The following is a 13616-nucleotide window of genomic DNA, read 5'->3' on the forward strand; positions in this document are numbered from 1 at the left end:
GTTACCCTGGTCAAGACAGAGGTGCCGGGGTCTAAATGGCCGGGTGGGACTGAGGCGTCACACTAATTAGGCTCCATAAAGAAGAAGGGAGGGGAGAACTCCCCAAATGTTGCATCCCCCTCTCTGCAACAACAGATGGAGAACAACTGGCTGAAAGTTCATTGATGGAGAGGTCCACCAAGGCTGCATCTCTGGCCCATCCGTCTTTGAGCAAGCAATAAACAAAAACTTTTTACAGAGAGTGCTACATATGAATGAGAGGGGCAGACACACACACACACACACACACACACACAATGTTTGAACCTCAAACAGAAATATTGAAATACGCAAAGAAAGTAAACAAAAGTCCCCATTTAGTGCAGAGGCCTACTTTGGAATCAGAGAGAAAGGGAACAAGTTGTAAACCACAATAAGAGCCCTGCAGTCAACAGAGTAAAAGTTTGTATGTTTACAGGGCTTAATGGCACGGAGTTAAGTATACAGAACAGGATGATTTGTGGCAGTTCATTTCAAATGAGAAACAGTATGGAGCTGGGTTTATGTAACAGAAAGGACCACCATTCATTAGTGACAAGTGAGGCACAAAATCAAAGGAACCACAGCAACCACATGATAGTGTTCTTCATGCAGAGGAAATCTCTTAGCAAGTTGTACTGTTTGTACTTTCCTGTTAGATTCTGTTACAGGTTGCAAACTAACCACAGTACATACAAAACCTTCAAGTAGACTGCCACAATATAAACTGGCAAGCTAAATACTGCACGCAGAAAGTGTTAACCTACCACCAAAGCCTTTCCTTGATGGAGTTGATGTGCCAGCTCTTGCTTAATATCGGAAACATCCAGACTACACATTCTGTAAAAGAGGAGATGGCGTCCAAAGGCATTTCTATCAATCATGACTTTCTTGTTTTTAAAATGCTTATCTCCTGATTCAAACACACACCTGAGGGGAAACAAGAATCCACGACACACTTACACGTACAACCCCAGCCAAGTGGAACAAAAGAATTAGCCTGGAATTATGGTCGGAAAATTATCTTACTGACAGCACACAGTGAAAGAATGTCATAACTGTGTCCACTGGCTTTCTTGAGGCCTAATCCCTCTCGGCTCTGCCTGCCATTCAGGACGGATAAAGAAAGACCTCCTACCCAGCATACACTGCTGACTTACAAATCACACCTCGAGCGCTTGCTGTTCCTGTTGAGGTACAAATATTTCAGGAATTTGATTCAGCAGGATTTGGTCATTTAAAAGCCTCAATTCCAAAATCAATAAAATGAGAGAGGGGGGTGAGAATGAAGAATTCCAAAAGTAATATTTATCAAATATTTCTAATAGAAACTTGCCTCCTAGTGGCCATTAGAGAGCACTCCACCAACTTGCTCAATAAAACAGATCAGCACTGATCATAACAATGGCACTTGGCTGTGTCAAAAATCTATCAGCAACAGTCTTTACTTTCAAAGGGTTTCACGCCTTATTGACATGGAGTGCCATAGCGTGCACACACCCTTGAATTCCACTGAGGTTTTCCGATTCGGTCAACTGCAGATCAGGCCCTTTCTACCCGAAGGTCATCCATCACGGGCTCTGAGGAGCAGGGCATGGCGAGGCCTCCCTGGCGCCCTTTCCTCCAGGCCGGGGCCTCTTGATCAGGTACATCGAGCCACCAGTTGGCCACCAAGGGGAGCCAGGCCCTGACAGCTGGCAAATGAAAATGTAAATAGTGGCTGCACTCTGCAGCCCAGCGCCTCCACTGTGTTCCTGACAGTCCCCGAAGTGTCATAAACGCAGTTCGTCTCCACTGGCCCTTTATTTGAAAGCAGTGACAAACACTCGTTGGCAGAATGTAAATACGTGAGCTCATTCAGCAAAGGTAAAGGGTGGAACACCGAAAGAATATGGACCTCTCCAGAATAGTCTTAAAATAACACCACCCAGCCATCCCTCAAAAAAAAAAAAAAAATCGATCAGTCACTTTTCCGCAAGACGAAAAGAAACCTGGTTTGACGCAAAATAAACCATTAGCAGCCTCAGAGGGAGAGGCGGACAGGGGTCGGAGACCACAGCCAAGCTGAGGCAGTGCTGTTGGGGGTGGGAGGGAAGGGGGGAGGCAATGTGAGGGTTGTTCAAGGAATTAGGAGCGAAAGTGGAGACTGAATCAGATATGGTGACGGAGAAAAAAACAAATCTGTAGGTGAGTCCATGACATGAGAGATGCTTGTTAGGTCAAATTATCTAAACGCTTGTGACTTAAAGTGAGCTACAGCGCAGGGGTGGAGGGCAGACGTCCATGCCGTTGGAGACGGATATTTATTTGACTTTGTCCAGGGATTAGAGAAGGAAGTGCCAGAGCAGGCTGGTTCACACACACACACACACACACACACGTCCAGCCCCAGCTTGGGCCTGGGCAGCACGCTGGCTCAGCTGACGCTGGAGGAATCCGTACTTTGACGGACAACTCAAATGAAGTCCAGATATTACGCTCGGAGACTCCTATCCCCCACTAGAGCCCAAAAAAAAGCTTGAAGAACTGACATTTCCACAAGCACTTCACTATTCCGCTGACTTAGGAAAACAGCAACAGAGGAGTCTTCAAAGGCAGGTCTCTGCGGAAAACTCCAGAACCAGTCGGTATGGGAGAGACCACAGGGCCTCTGGGATAGCATGAGAGAAAACATTTGTACTCAAGAGGGCATCTGAAAAGCTTTGGACAAAATGACGGTGAGATTTGAAAATGCTAGCGAACATGGAGCCGTGTGAAAAAATACTGTTTAAATAAACAAACATTAAAACCAATGGACATTTGATCTTCATTTTAACAATATTAAGAGATAGAGGTGATAACTACACAATTAAAACAGAAGAAAATGACTTCAAATAATTAGTAAAATGTCTTTTTGCCTCCATTTTCTTGTGAAAGGACATCCCCACATTTATTACTACTTAAAATATCTAATATTAGAATCAGGTGCAGAACATTAGAGAGGATTCTGGAGGAGCCAGTCTTATTCAAACCTCAGATATTTAGTTGATTGTTGAAGTGAGTGGTATCACCATATCATGATCCAACAGAACAAAGGTTTAAGATGCATCAGTCTAAAGGGATTTAAAATAAATTCAGAAAAAAAATTAATCAGCTGTCCATTGTTAACTGCCAACATGACCAGGTCAAGTTCAGCCCAAGAGCAGACTACATGTATCTACCATCAGGAAGAGACTGCACAAGTTTGATTTTTATAGGAGCTGTGCAAAGAGGTAACCCTCTACACCCCCCCTCCCTCCAAAATAAGCAAGTAAGTAAATACATAAATACAAATAAAAGCATAAACAAGATTTGTTGGTCAAGCACATATTGTATAAGAAGTGCTATTCTTTGCCAGAGTTTTGCCCTGATGTTTTTTTGCCTCTACGCTACAACCTTAAAGGTAAAGAATATCACAGGCTACTTTCCATTCCATATTACACCATGAGTAATCCTGCAATTTGGAAATGTATACAGATGGCATATCAACATATTTATTTAGAAAGTACCCCAAGCCAAGTGGGGCCTCTACTCAAGTTCTCTGGTTTAGTATGGCTTCCAACAACTCTCAGCCACCTCCCCTATCCACCACCACCACTACCACCACACATACACACGCACACCCTCCCATTAGCTCTGCTTTACCAAGCAGTGCTGCCAGTTGCCCCTCCTGCTTTTCTCCCTAGAGAAATCCCTTCATCCATTAACATCCAGTCTCCCCTCCCAGCTAGTGCAGGGACACCATCAACAGCCCATCCTCCCGCCCACACTCACACAAACGCGCGCACACACACACACACACACCCACACACACACACACACCCACGCACGCCTGTTTGATAAGTGTATTACAGCAGGCCACTTGCAAGCATTGTTTATTTCTTCCTTCATAATTAAGTGACAGATGTCACCCATCCATCCATCCAAATATTGATCAACACACTCACAGGAAACACAAATTTTAAGGCCTTAGCTGTTGAAAGGACAATATGAAGTAATGCCTTTCGCAAACATTACACATTAATGCACATGAAGTGCGGTAAAATACTCTCGTTGCTGACAGGCAATTTAGGAAGTCTTGGAATAAATACAGAAACGTACCTGATCTACAGCATTTGCAACAGAAATGACAGAGGCAAAAAAGAAGAGCGGCAGAGATCTGCACAGAGTTGATCACATATATATAAATACATCTTTAAAAAAAAAAAAAAAAGAAAAAAAAAAGAAAAAGAAAAAGAAAAAAAAAAGACAAATCAGGGTTGCAAGGTAGTTTGTAGCAGAAGGCAAGGTGCCATCGCTGGCACCGTGTGACACACATCACACAGAGCCAAAGAACACATCTTCAAACGCTTCTCCGTCTTTATTCATTTCAGGCATTCGGATTAAATTTACTTTGACAAAACCAACATGTTATTGTACAAAGCCGCAATGTACACCAGCAGGCTCGAGAGGCCAGGCAAACACTGGAAACATGTTTGGCTGCCTAATGAACGGGTAGCTCCTCGATTAATAACATCTGCCGCAATGAAAACACGCAACTAATCTGGCCCTCGTTACCAAATAACCGAGGGCAAAGAGTTGGGGAGGGAACGCGATACTCCACACAGACTGTGAGACAGGGAGGACTTCAGCCAAAGCCATGTGGTTCAGGGGAGTCTGCACACAGAGCAGCCAGGAGGCTTATCTCCCCCTCAAATCCAACCCACCCCCCACCCCCCCCAAATCCCCCCCCCCCCCCAAACACACACACACTTACTTTGGAACAATATGGCACTGAGGCACACCAGTTGAACTGTCAGCAAGACACACACCCCTGATTATTGTACCACAGAACTAGACGAGCCCATCTCAGAGTAGATACAGAACTATAGACACCAAGATACTACACACTTCAGACATTACTCTACATGTGGAACATTTAAATGCTTCCGATCTTACAGTCTTTAACAACCAGATCAGTTCAGATCACAAAACTGTTTACATCCATCCACTAGCAGAAGTCTTTCAAGGCTAAACAGAAATGACAACTTAGGAGAATATAGACACACAGGCAAAAAGTATAAACATAATGTTAGCAGACACAGTAGAGATGTGTGCATGGAGAAGTCATTGATTCCAGCAGATATAAGGGAGGTGCTAGGCTAAAAGCTAACCTAACCAAATCTCTAGCTCAGCCATAGTCTCTTCGGCTAGTTTACCGCACACTACACTGAGAGGACAGAAACAACATCTGGGAAAAATCACAAATGCTCGTTACAGTTTTAAAAACAAAGCTATTTACTATGCTATGCTACGTGGCTTCTGTGTACGGGGTGAAAATACATATTTCTACATCTTATTTAGACATTATTTATATTAGTTATACATCCGTGACTATAGATCTATAAATAAACTAATTTAAACTAATTTAAACTAATTAACAGTGTGACCAAAGCTTGTTACATTGACATACTACATAGCAATATAGTTCAGGTACTATATGAAGAAGAAACGTTCCCTAGGTCAGTCAGCTTACTAACAAAATGACTCCCGAAAAAATAAAAAAAATAAAGCCCATCTGTATGAGCAACATGAGTCACGTGTGTGTATACCATATGCCCCACCTCCCCCCCCCCCACACACTTTACTCTGATAGGACGAACCTGTATGTTTAGTTTAGATACCAAATAAGAGACACTGAGAAGAAAGGAACATAAACACCATTCTTACACATTTTTCCCATATTTGGGACATTTTACATAAATCATTACACCCCTAAAATATCTTACCTGCTTCTCCAGAATGCGAGAGATTTCGCCTAGGGTTCTGTCCAAGCCAGACACTTTGTTGTTGGCCCACTGGCCACTGTCCTGTCCCTGCAGCTGCTTCCCCAAGTCCTTCACCAGACGCTGCAGCCTACACAGACAGGCAAATCATGCATGCATACACAGACACACACACACACACACAGACACAGACACAGACACACACACAGACAAAAAGAGAGAACCCTTAAGATGTCATAACTTCAAACATATGGTTGGAGATGATTCAGCCATTAAACTAAAATTTATCATTAACTCATTAACACATTCTGAGTGAGGCACATTCAGCTTTTAGTAGTGCAAGTGTGTGTGAGAGGGCATGAGGATTTAAATAATAACATTTCAGAGAAGCTAAACAGATACAGATTCAGCTTAGGTGTGGGTGTACGGTCATTAAAACTGGGAGCTTACTTTGCTTTGTAAGGCGAATCTGGAACCTGCATCTTGGCCTCCATAGAGGCCTCATACTCCTTAGCCCTAAAAAGCAAGGAGACAAACAGTCCATGAAAGAGCAAATGAGAAAGAGAGATAGAGTGATCTACCTGTCAGTCTGAGGACATGAGGAGATAAAGATGACAGCTAGAACAAAGAAAAGGTCAGGAGGCCAATCTGTGTCTCACACTGTTTATTTAGCCTGTCAACTGCTCCCAAAAGTTTCACAAAAAACTAAAGTCATGTTTTCTCCCTTAGACAAGGCATTTCAGACAATTCTAATCTAATCTTCAATGCATGAAGAAATAAACAGCTATGCACCCTTCATTTAAATGTTAAGGCAGTTGGTACACACTATTGTGTAGCTAGCCTGTCACTCCAGTAACTCTCTCGCCTGAGGGGAAACATCAATCGACCACAAGTCAGGCCATGAGTCGGGCCTAAGCCAGTGGTGTGGTCCACCACCAGAACAGATTCCTGTCCATCCCACGTCTCGCCGATAAGACTGATCGATCAGTTCCTGACAAACCAGCTGAGGGATAGATGGCCTGCAGCTGATAAACTCTGGCACTTTCCGGAAGGCCGAACTGAAAGCTGAACGTTCCCAGAAAGCCAGGTCTACTTTTAACTTTAATATCACTTTATTTTAAGGTCTGACTTTCCAGACAGTTTTGAGACCGTTTTTAATCCAGCGCTGGATTAAAAAGTATTTCCATTGGGCCCGCCACTGTAATGCAACCTCGAAATAGGCTTTCCCCAGACATCTTCAAATGAAAAGGAAGACAATGCAATTCACTAACATGGTCCAAGCGGTACACAAATACACATCTGTTCTCAATGTATTAATTAAGTACATTTACCAATTCTAATAAACCAATTCTGAGTAATAAATGATACACTGAGTATCTAATTACCGGCCAGTGAAGGGAGCAGGGTAAAAGAACTGGACAGAGATCAAATGCCTTCAGCAGATGTTGGTTCAAGGAGGATTAAAAAGCCTTAGTGCTGATGTTTAAGAGGGGAATAAATCAGCCTGAACACTGTATGAACTGCATGTGAATTTGATAACACGTCACTAGAGGACAGGAAAGCTGGGAGAGAGAGAGACCACAGAGGCATATCTAGCACTTAATCTCACCTGAGTGTTAAGTCTTAGCTCAGAACACTTACAAGCGCAAAAAAAAAAAAAATCCCTAAATGAAGTTCCAGAAGTTATGAGTCTGAGACTTTATGATTGGAAATCTACAACAGTAACCGAGGAAAATAGAGGAATTGTTTAAGTAGAGATTCCTTGTGGATTTACACTGGAAAGGTAAATCTGCTGGCACTCTTTAAAGCTTAAAGGAAAAATCTAATTTAGGCTATTTTGCCCCTTGCCTCGAATTTACTTGTAGTTTTGCATCTGAGCTAATTTGGCTTACAAGCAATGAAAGCCATCAGCCGACAAGTTATTGCATACCAACTGCAGACTGCATGCTTAAACCTGGTGTTTCTAGTGCAGAACAGTGAAAATTATACATTTTGGAAGCAGCAAAGTGAGACTTCCTGGTAACAGCAGCCTAGGTCACAGAGCGTTAATCTCCCTGTGTGCGTGCTTGCTTACTACCTGGACCACCCAGCCGCACAGTGAGAAGACTAAAGCCCACTGCGCATTTCTCTGCATTATTTACCACAATCTGGGAGAGGCCTGCATAAAGAATGCAGCGGAGCTTTCAGGGAAGGCTTGAACTATACCTGGCCCCTTCGTCATCCTCCATATTACAATATTCATCTCTGACAGCTTTACGCCTGCACAGGTTAAACGGGGAGCAATCGCTGGGCCATCAATCAAGCGCGGCGGCAGGACCCGTTAAATGAGCCAGGGGGTTATAAATATTAGTAATCAGCATAAGGGGGAGGGGAATGCTACACAGCTACAATGCAGAACTAATAATCAATTCATCATGATCTTGCCCCGCCATTCACCTCTGCCCATGCTGGACGGAGATAGCAGCCCCCTTAGCTCGGACCATTAAAACGTCCATGCCTCTGGACGGATAAAAAAACAAATACACTGTATCCGTTTTAAAAGGTGCAAAGAGAACCCGAGTGTTTGGCACTCCTTGTAACATTTGGCCAGGCGTTGGGGCAATATGTAATATTGGGCTGGAGAGGCCTTCAAATCATCCAGTCATGCAGCTTCATTGCTGATGAATGAGGAATTAAGCCTGGATCTTGTGGAATATGTACAGAAAGGTACAGGGACCCGGCCCCGTTTAGAACTGCATTAATGAAACTATATCCTGGAGACCTGAATTAAAAGAGCAGCTCACAGGCAGTCTTCGTTGTTCCAAGCATGTGGGGGAACAAAATGAAGGGGCTTTTGGGGGCTTGTGATTTCCACTGTGCCTAGTCCCTACAGACTTCTTCATGGGCACCCATCACATGCTCCTTTCCCTCTTTCAATTCAGCTGCGGTCCACTCCCCCTCTAAAAGAAGAACGTTTCTTGGAGAACCATGTGAGGTGAGAGCAGTTCACACCGCATGTACTGAACAGGAGGTCCTTTGTATTTGCAGCCCTTCTCTCTGAGGTAGACCCAAACACTGAGCACTCTGTTCCTAAGCCTGGGGAAAAGACAAGCAACACACCGGGCCAAACATCATACACAAGAGAGGGCCGATCCCACAGACCCTCGGACATGCTACTTTTGCGGTAATTAAAACCACATATGGTGGTATGTGAAAAGGAAAAAAATGGCAACTCAATGGCAATATATTTGGCAATATAATATATAAGTCATGTGTTGGAAATTGCACTGGCTTCTTCCCCAGCCTGACCGTGGCTTAACGATGACAACAGGGGACAGGGCGACCTGGGAGGGCTGTGAAAAGCTCTCTTGACTTTTTCCAAACGCCACCCGGTGCTCCTATAAAACGCCTCATTTCCACCCAGCGGTGGAGCCGCTAACCTCGGCTGGCTGGGCCACGGGCGGCAGTGATTTACGAGCGGCAGTGCCTGTTCTCTCTCCATCTCTGCGCTTTGGAGCTCAAGGCAGCGAGTGATAGCGAGCAGAGTGGGCTCAGGCCTGTCACTTTCTCAGCTCCAGCTCCATGGAGCACCGTTCACCAGTTCAGGATACTTATTTCAACCCCCTCAACTCTAAAGACTAATCAATGGTTCTTGACGCATATTCCAGTCATTGAGCACTTTCTTAGAAAGTTTAGCCTCATTTTGCTCTCAAAACAGCCTCAATCTTTCATGGCATGGATTCCGCAATGGATTCTCGTCAATGTTGACAAGACTGCATTGCGCAATTCCTGCAGATTTTTCAGGAGCATTTATATCCAAATATCTCTCTGCAAAGGTGTTCTGGTGGATTCAGAGCTGGTGTATCATCATAGGTAAACTGTGGCCATTTAGAGATGCATGGTAGCATTCACGCAAGGCAGGTTGGGTCCATGGATTCGTGTTGTTGACACTCAATTCTAACCCTACCATCTGTGCTTCAGCAGAAATCGAGATTCATCAGACCAGGCCACATCTTCAACTGCTCCATTTTGATAAGTCTGTACCCACTGCAGCCTCAGCTTTCTGTGCTTGGCTGACGCAAGTCTAACCCGTCACGTCTGCCGTTGTAGCCAGTTCGTCTCAAGTTTTAAGAGGTTGTGCATTCAGAGACGCTTTTTTTGCTCATTTGAGTTACTGCAGCCTTTCTGTCAGCTTTAACAAGTCAGGCAATTCTCTGTTGAGCTCTCTCATCAACAATGGTGTTAATGTCCAGAGAACTGCCATTCACTGGATGTTTTATTTTTTTTATTACACCATTTTCAGTAAAGTCTAGACTGTTGCGCCAAAAGCAGATCAGCAGTTATAATACAACTCAAACCAGCCCGTCTGGCACCAACACTCAAGCCATGATAACAGAGATCAAATTTTCCCCTATTCTAATGGCTAATCTGAACACACACAGTGGCTGATTAGATAATTGCATGTATGCATGTAGGTGTACATGTGTTCCTGATGAAGTGTTCAGTGAGTAGACCATATAGAAGTTATACTGAAGAATTGATAACAGTCACTGAATAAAAAGTATTTACAGCTGAAAAAGAAGGCTAAAATTTAGGCCCTCCTCCAAGAGCTTATTAGGAGACCTGAACTGGGGAGATTCTGTTTAAAGAGAAAGTGGAATACAATTGACAGTCACTCAAATATCCCAAATTAGTTAATTAGTTAAGTTATTGTTTGCCTAAAACAAAAAGATAATTTTCTAAATTAACCAGACAAGGTACAGCTCATTTCATATAAGTTGCAAGCTATATTTGAAAAGCTATATATTTTCAAAATCACTTGACATTATTTTCAAATGTATTTTTTCCCCAAATCTATTATACATTATATATTTTTCATATATTTGATATGTTTGAAACTTAAAAATAAATTATACTGAATATAATTGACCAAGATGGATGAGGAAGGTTTTACAGATTACTGTTTGTTTTAAAAGGCAAATATTCAAGGATAAAAATGGTCACTCTTACCCTTAAGCTGATTTAATCCAAAAACTATACACTGTACATAGTTGAACCAAATTTGACAGATAACATATGCCTAAAGTCAAGCCTGTCCAATCCTATCAGAGTAACACTGTATCCTGCATTTGGGGACCAAATTTTTTAAATGACTATGTCTGAGGTGTCAGAATTCTGCTCTGTGTTTATCTAAAAAATTGCCAAAATTCATATTCATTCACTAGGATTAAGGAGAGAGCCACAGGGTCAGGGCACTCTCTGAGCTCACTGATTGGTGAGGTCACACTGAAAACAGGTGTGACAGAAAAGGGAAGAAAAAACAGGCCCACTGTGGTTGTGAGTTTAGCTAATTCTAACGGAAGGGGAAGCAAGCAAGCCTGGACAACCCAGTCTACTTAACATGCCTGAAAACAAACGAAAAAACTCCACGAAAAAAGACCATTCGCTCTCAGGTTTACGGCTTTATCCTCTAAACATGTGATTTGAGCCTCAGTTAGCTGGAACACGGTCAGTGTTATGGTGTTTAGCCTGATAACTAGCTAGCTAACTTACATAAACCTAGCCGGCCAAACCCGTCTCATTTTGCCCTTCTGTTACTCACAACACCAATCGCTCGACCTCCCTCTCTCAGACACATGTCAGTCAGTCAACAGCAGCTGCACTTAGTGATCAATGCATCTGTAGACGAGACAGCCAAGCTAAGATAAGCTAAAAAAATAAAATAAAATAATAATAATAATAATAATTTGTCCTTCCAGCACCAGTTGTTTCGGTCTTCTCATATAAATGCTGATAAGTGAGGTTTCTATCTTCCAGAACTTTATTACTATACTAATCTATTGCTAACCAGCTTCTCTCTTTTCTGATCCAGAGCAGCTTAACTTTAATTGAAAGATTAATTTAAAATGTGCAGTGCTTACTTAGTTTGTGACCCCTGTAAACAAACTGAACTTAAAATAATGCAGAATGAGGCGGTCCAAAAGCACATAAACGTAGAACTCTCTGCCATACTTAAGCAGCTTACGCTACTCCCCACACTCAGGATTGCCATATGTCACAATAATATTTTTGAGATGGTATGATGAAAAGTGGATACCATCCAACCCCCTCAGCGAAACATCCCATTTTAACAATCCTCACTTTTGACTTTTGATAGTTATAAATATATAAACAGTTATAAATAATTTACCATGGTATATAAGCTATAAGGCAACAATGAAATACCAAAATAACTTCAGCTAGCTGGTTTAAACTGTTCACCTATTTCAGTCGAGCTTAGGAAGCACTCAGGTCAGTAGTACAGTGGGCATTCCAGTACACAAGAGAAGAACACAGGTGTAGCATAGCTAGAAGTATAGCTACCAGATAGAACAGTAAGCCTCACACCCACAGCAGCTTAAGCCCAATGAAAAATTACTGCATGTATGTTTCTCTCTATCTGTCTCCCTTGCCACACACACACACACACACACACACACACACACACACACACACACACACACACACACACACACACACACGACAGGAAGCAAAATTTATTGTGCCCAGGTCTAGAATTTGACACTGAGCCACGCTGCCTCCTATTTGTTGATTACTATTGATTTTCTTTGATACTTCATTTAAAAATCAATAGGCGGGAGAAAGAAAAACAGGCATGGTTTACACATACTTTAACATACTATTGTACACCAGAGGAGGCTTCAGTTTTGGCAGCCCAGTGGTAACCAATTAGGAGAAAAGCTCTTAACAGGTGAAAGCGAGGGAGCCCTCCAGATCGATTCTCACTTTTTCCTCCCCAATCACACAAAGTGGCCATAAATTAAGCTCATCAGTGTTGCTCTGCAGACAGCCGAGATGCACAGTGCCTCTGCTTTCCATCTCCTTGTCACTCATAAAGCTCTCACACACATGCCATGCTGTCCTTTAACCGTATGAGTGACTGTCACGCATGAGAGAGAGAGAGAGAGAGAGAGAGAGAGAGAGAGAGAGAGCGCACGCATCACCTTGAGTTCATTCGTGCTCGGAGTTTCTTGGCCTTTTTCCGTGCTTTCTGCCGCTCCTCTCCATCTTTGGCACTCTCCGGTGTCACAGTGGTATCCGTCACTATGTCTACTATGTACTTCTTTAAAGACAGGTGCTCCTGTGGAAAAGAAAGCAAATTTGCAGAAATCCTTGAAATGAGAGCACACATGCAGCACATTAAAAAGCATTTTCTTCCTGCATTGAAACCCTTAAACGAAGAGCATTATTTAGAGCTGGGAACATAAACACTACAGAAATCTGGATTCTGTTGAGCTAGCCCAAATTGAACAAAACCCTCACTGTCCTGTTCTGCACTGAAACGGACACTGCCTTCAAGCCCTCCTCAGAAGTTCCTACTTATGACCTTGTAAATATGAGGTGCCTTCTGTTTAAGTGGGTTTGGTTCTGTTACCAAAACAGAGCAAAAATATTTGCCATTATTGCAAAAATAAGAAAGCACAGAGTATAAGCATTCGGTGAGCAATGTTTTTATCCAGGTGGAATAGTCAATAGCTTGTACTGAATGAGAGCCAATTATAATTAAAAAAAAAACAATAATAATGATCTTGCAAGCGTTTCACCAAGGTTAGATAGGTAGCAGAGTGCCAGGTCCCATAACCCAGAAGACAGGGAATCCAAATTGTTTCACTGGAATCTCTTAGGTCTAAGGTGTGAGTAAAGGGGTAAAGCTTCTGCATTCAAAGCACAGGTGTTAAAGCTCATCGCTTTCGGCTGGTGTATTGTGCAGGGTAATTATCCAGGCATCTGCACCCCTCGGTTGCGGTGTGAGGGCAGCGGAAGTGCTAAAGGGGG

General features: G+C 42.9%; 1 protein-coding gene across 8 annotated transcripts in view; it reads right to left on the reverse strand.

The window, feature by feature from the left end:
* Positions 1-13616, reverse strand: part of scaper (S-phase cyclin A-associated protein in the ER) — a 95352-nt gene that overhangs the window by 42045 nt on the left and 39691 nt on the right. For all 8 annotated transcript variants that reach the window (XM_072671041.1, XM_072671030.1, XM_072670995.1 and 5 more), the window contains 3 exons: positions 12785-12921; positions 6252-6317; positions 5805-5931 (listed from right to left, as the gene is read on the reverse strand). In XM_072671041.1, coding sequence (XP_072527142.1) covers positions 5805-5931; positions 6252-6317; positions 12785-12921 — 330 coding nt within the window. The remainder of the gene's footprint in view (positions 1-5804; positions 5932-6251; positions 6318-12784; positions 12922-13616) is intronic.

Source organism: Salminus brasiliensis, chromosome 2 (assembly GCF_030463535.1).
Source record: "Salminus brasiliensis chromosome 2, fSalBra1.hap2, whole genome shotgun sequence".
Taxonomy (NCBI): Eukaryota; Metazoa; Chordata; class Actinopteri; order Characiformes; family Bryconidae; genus Salminus; species Salminus brasiliensis.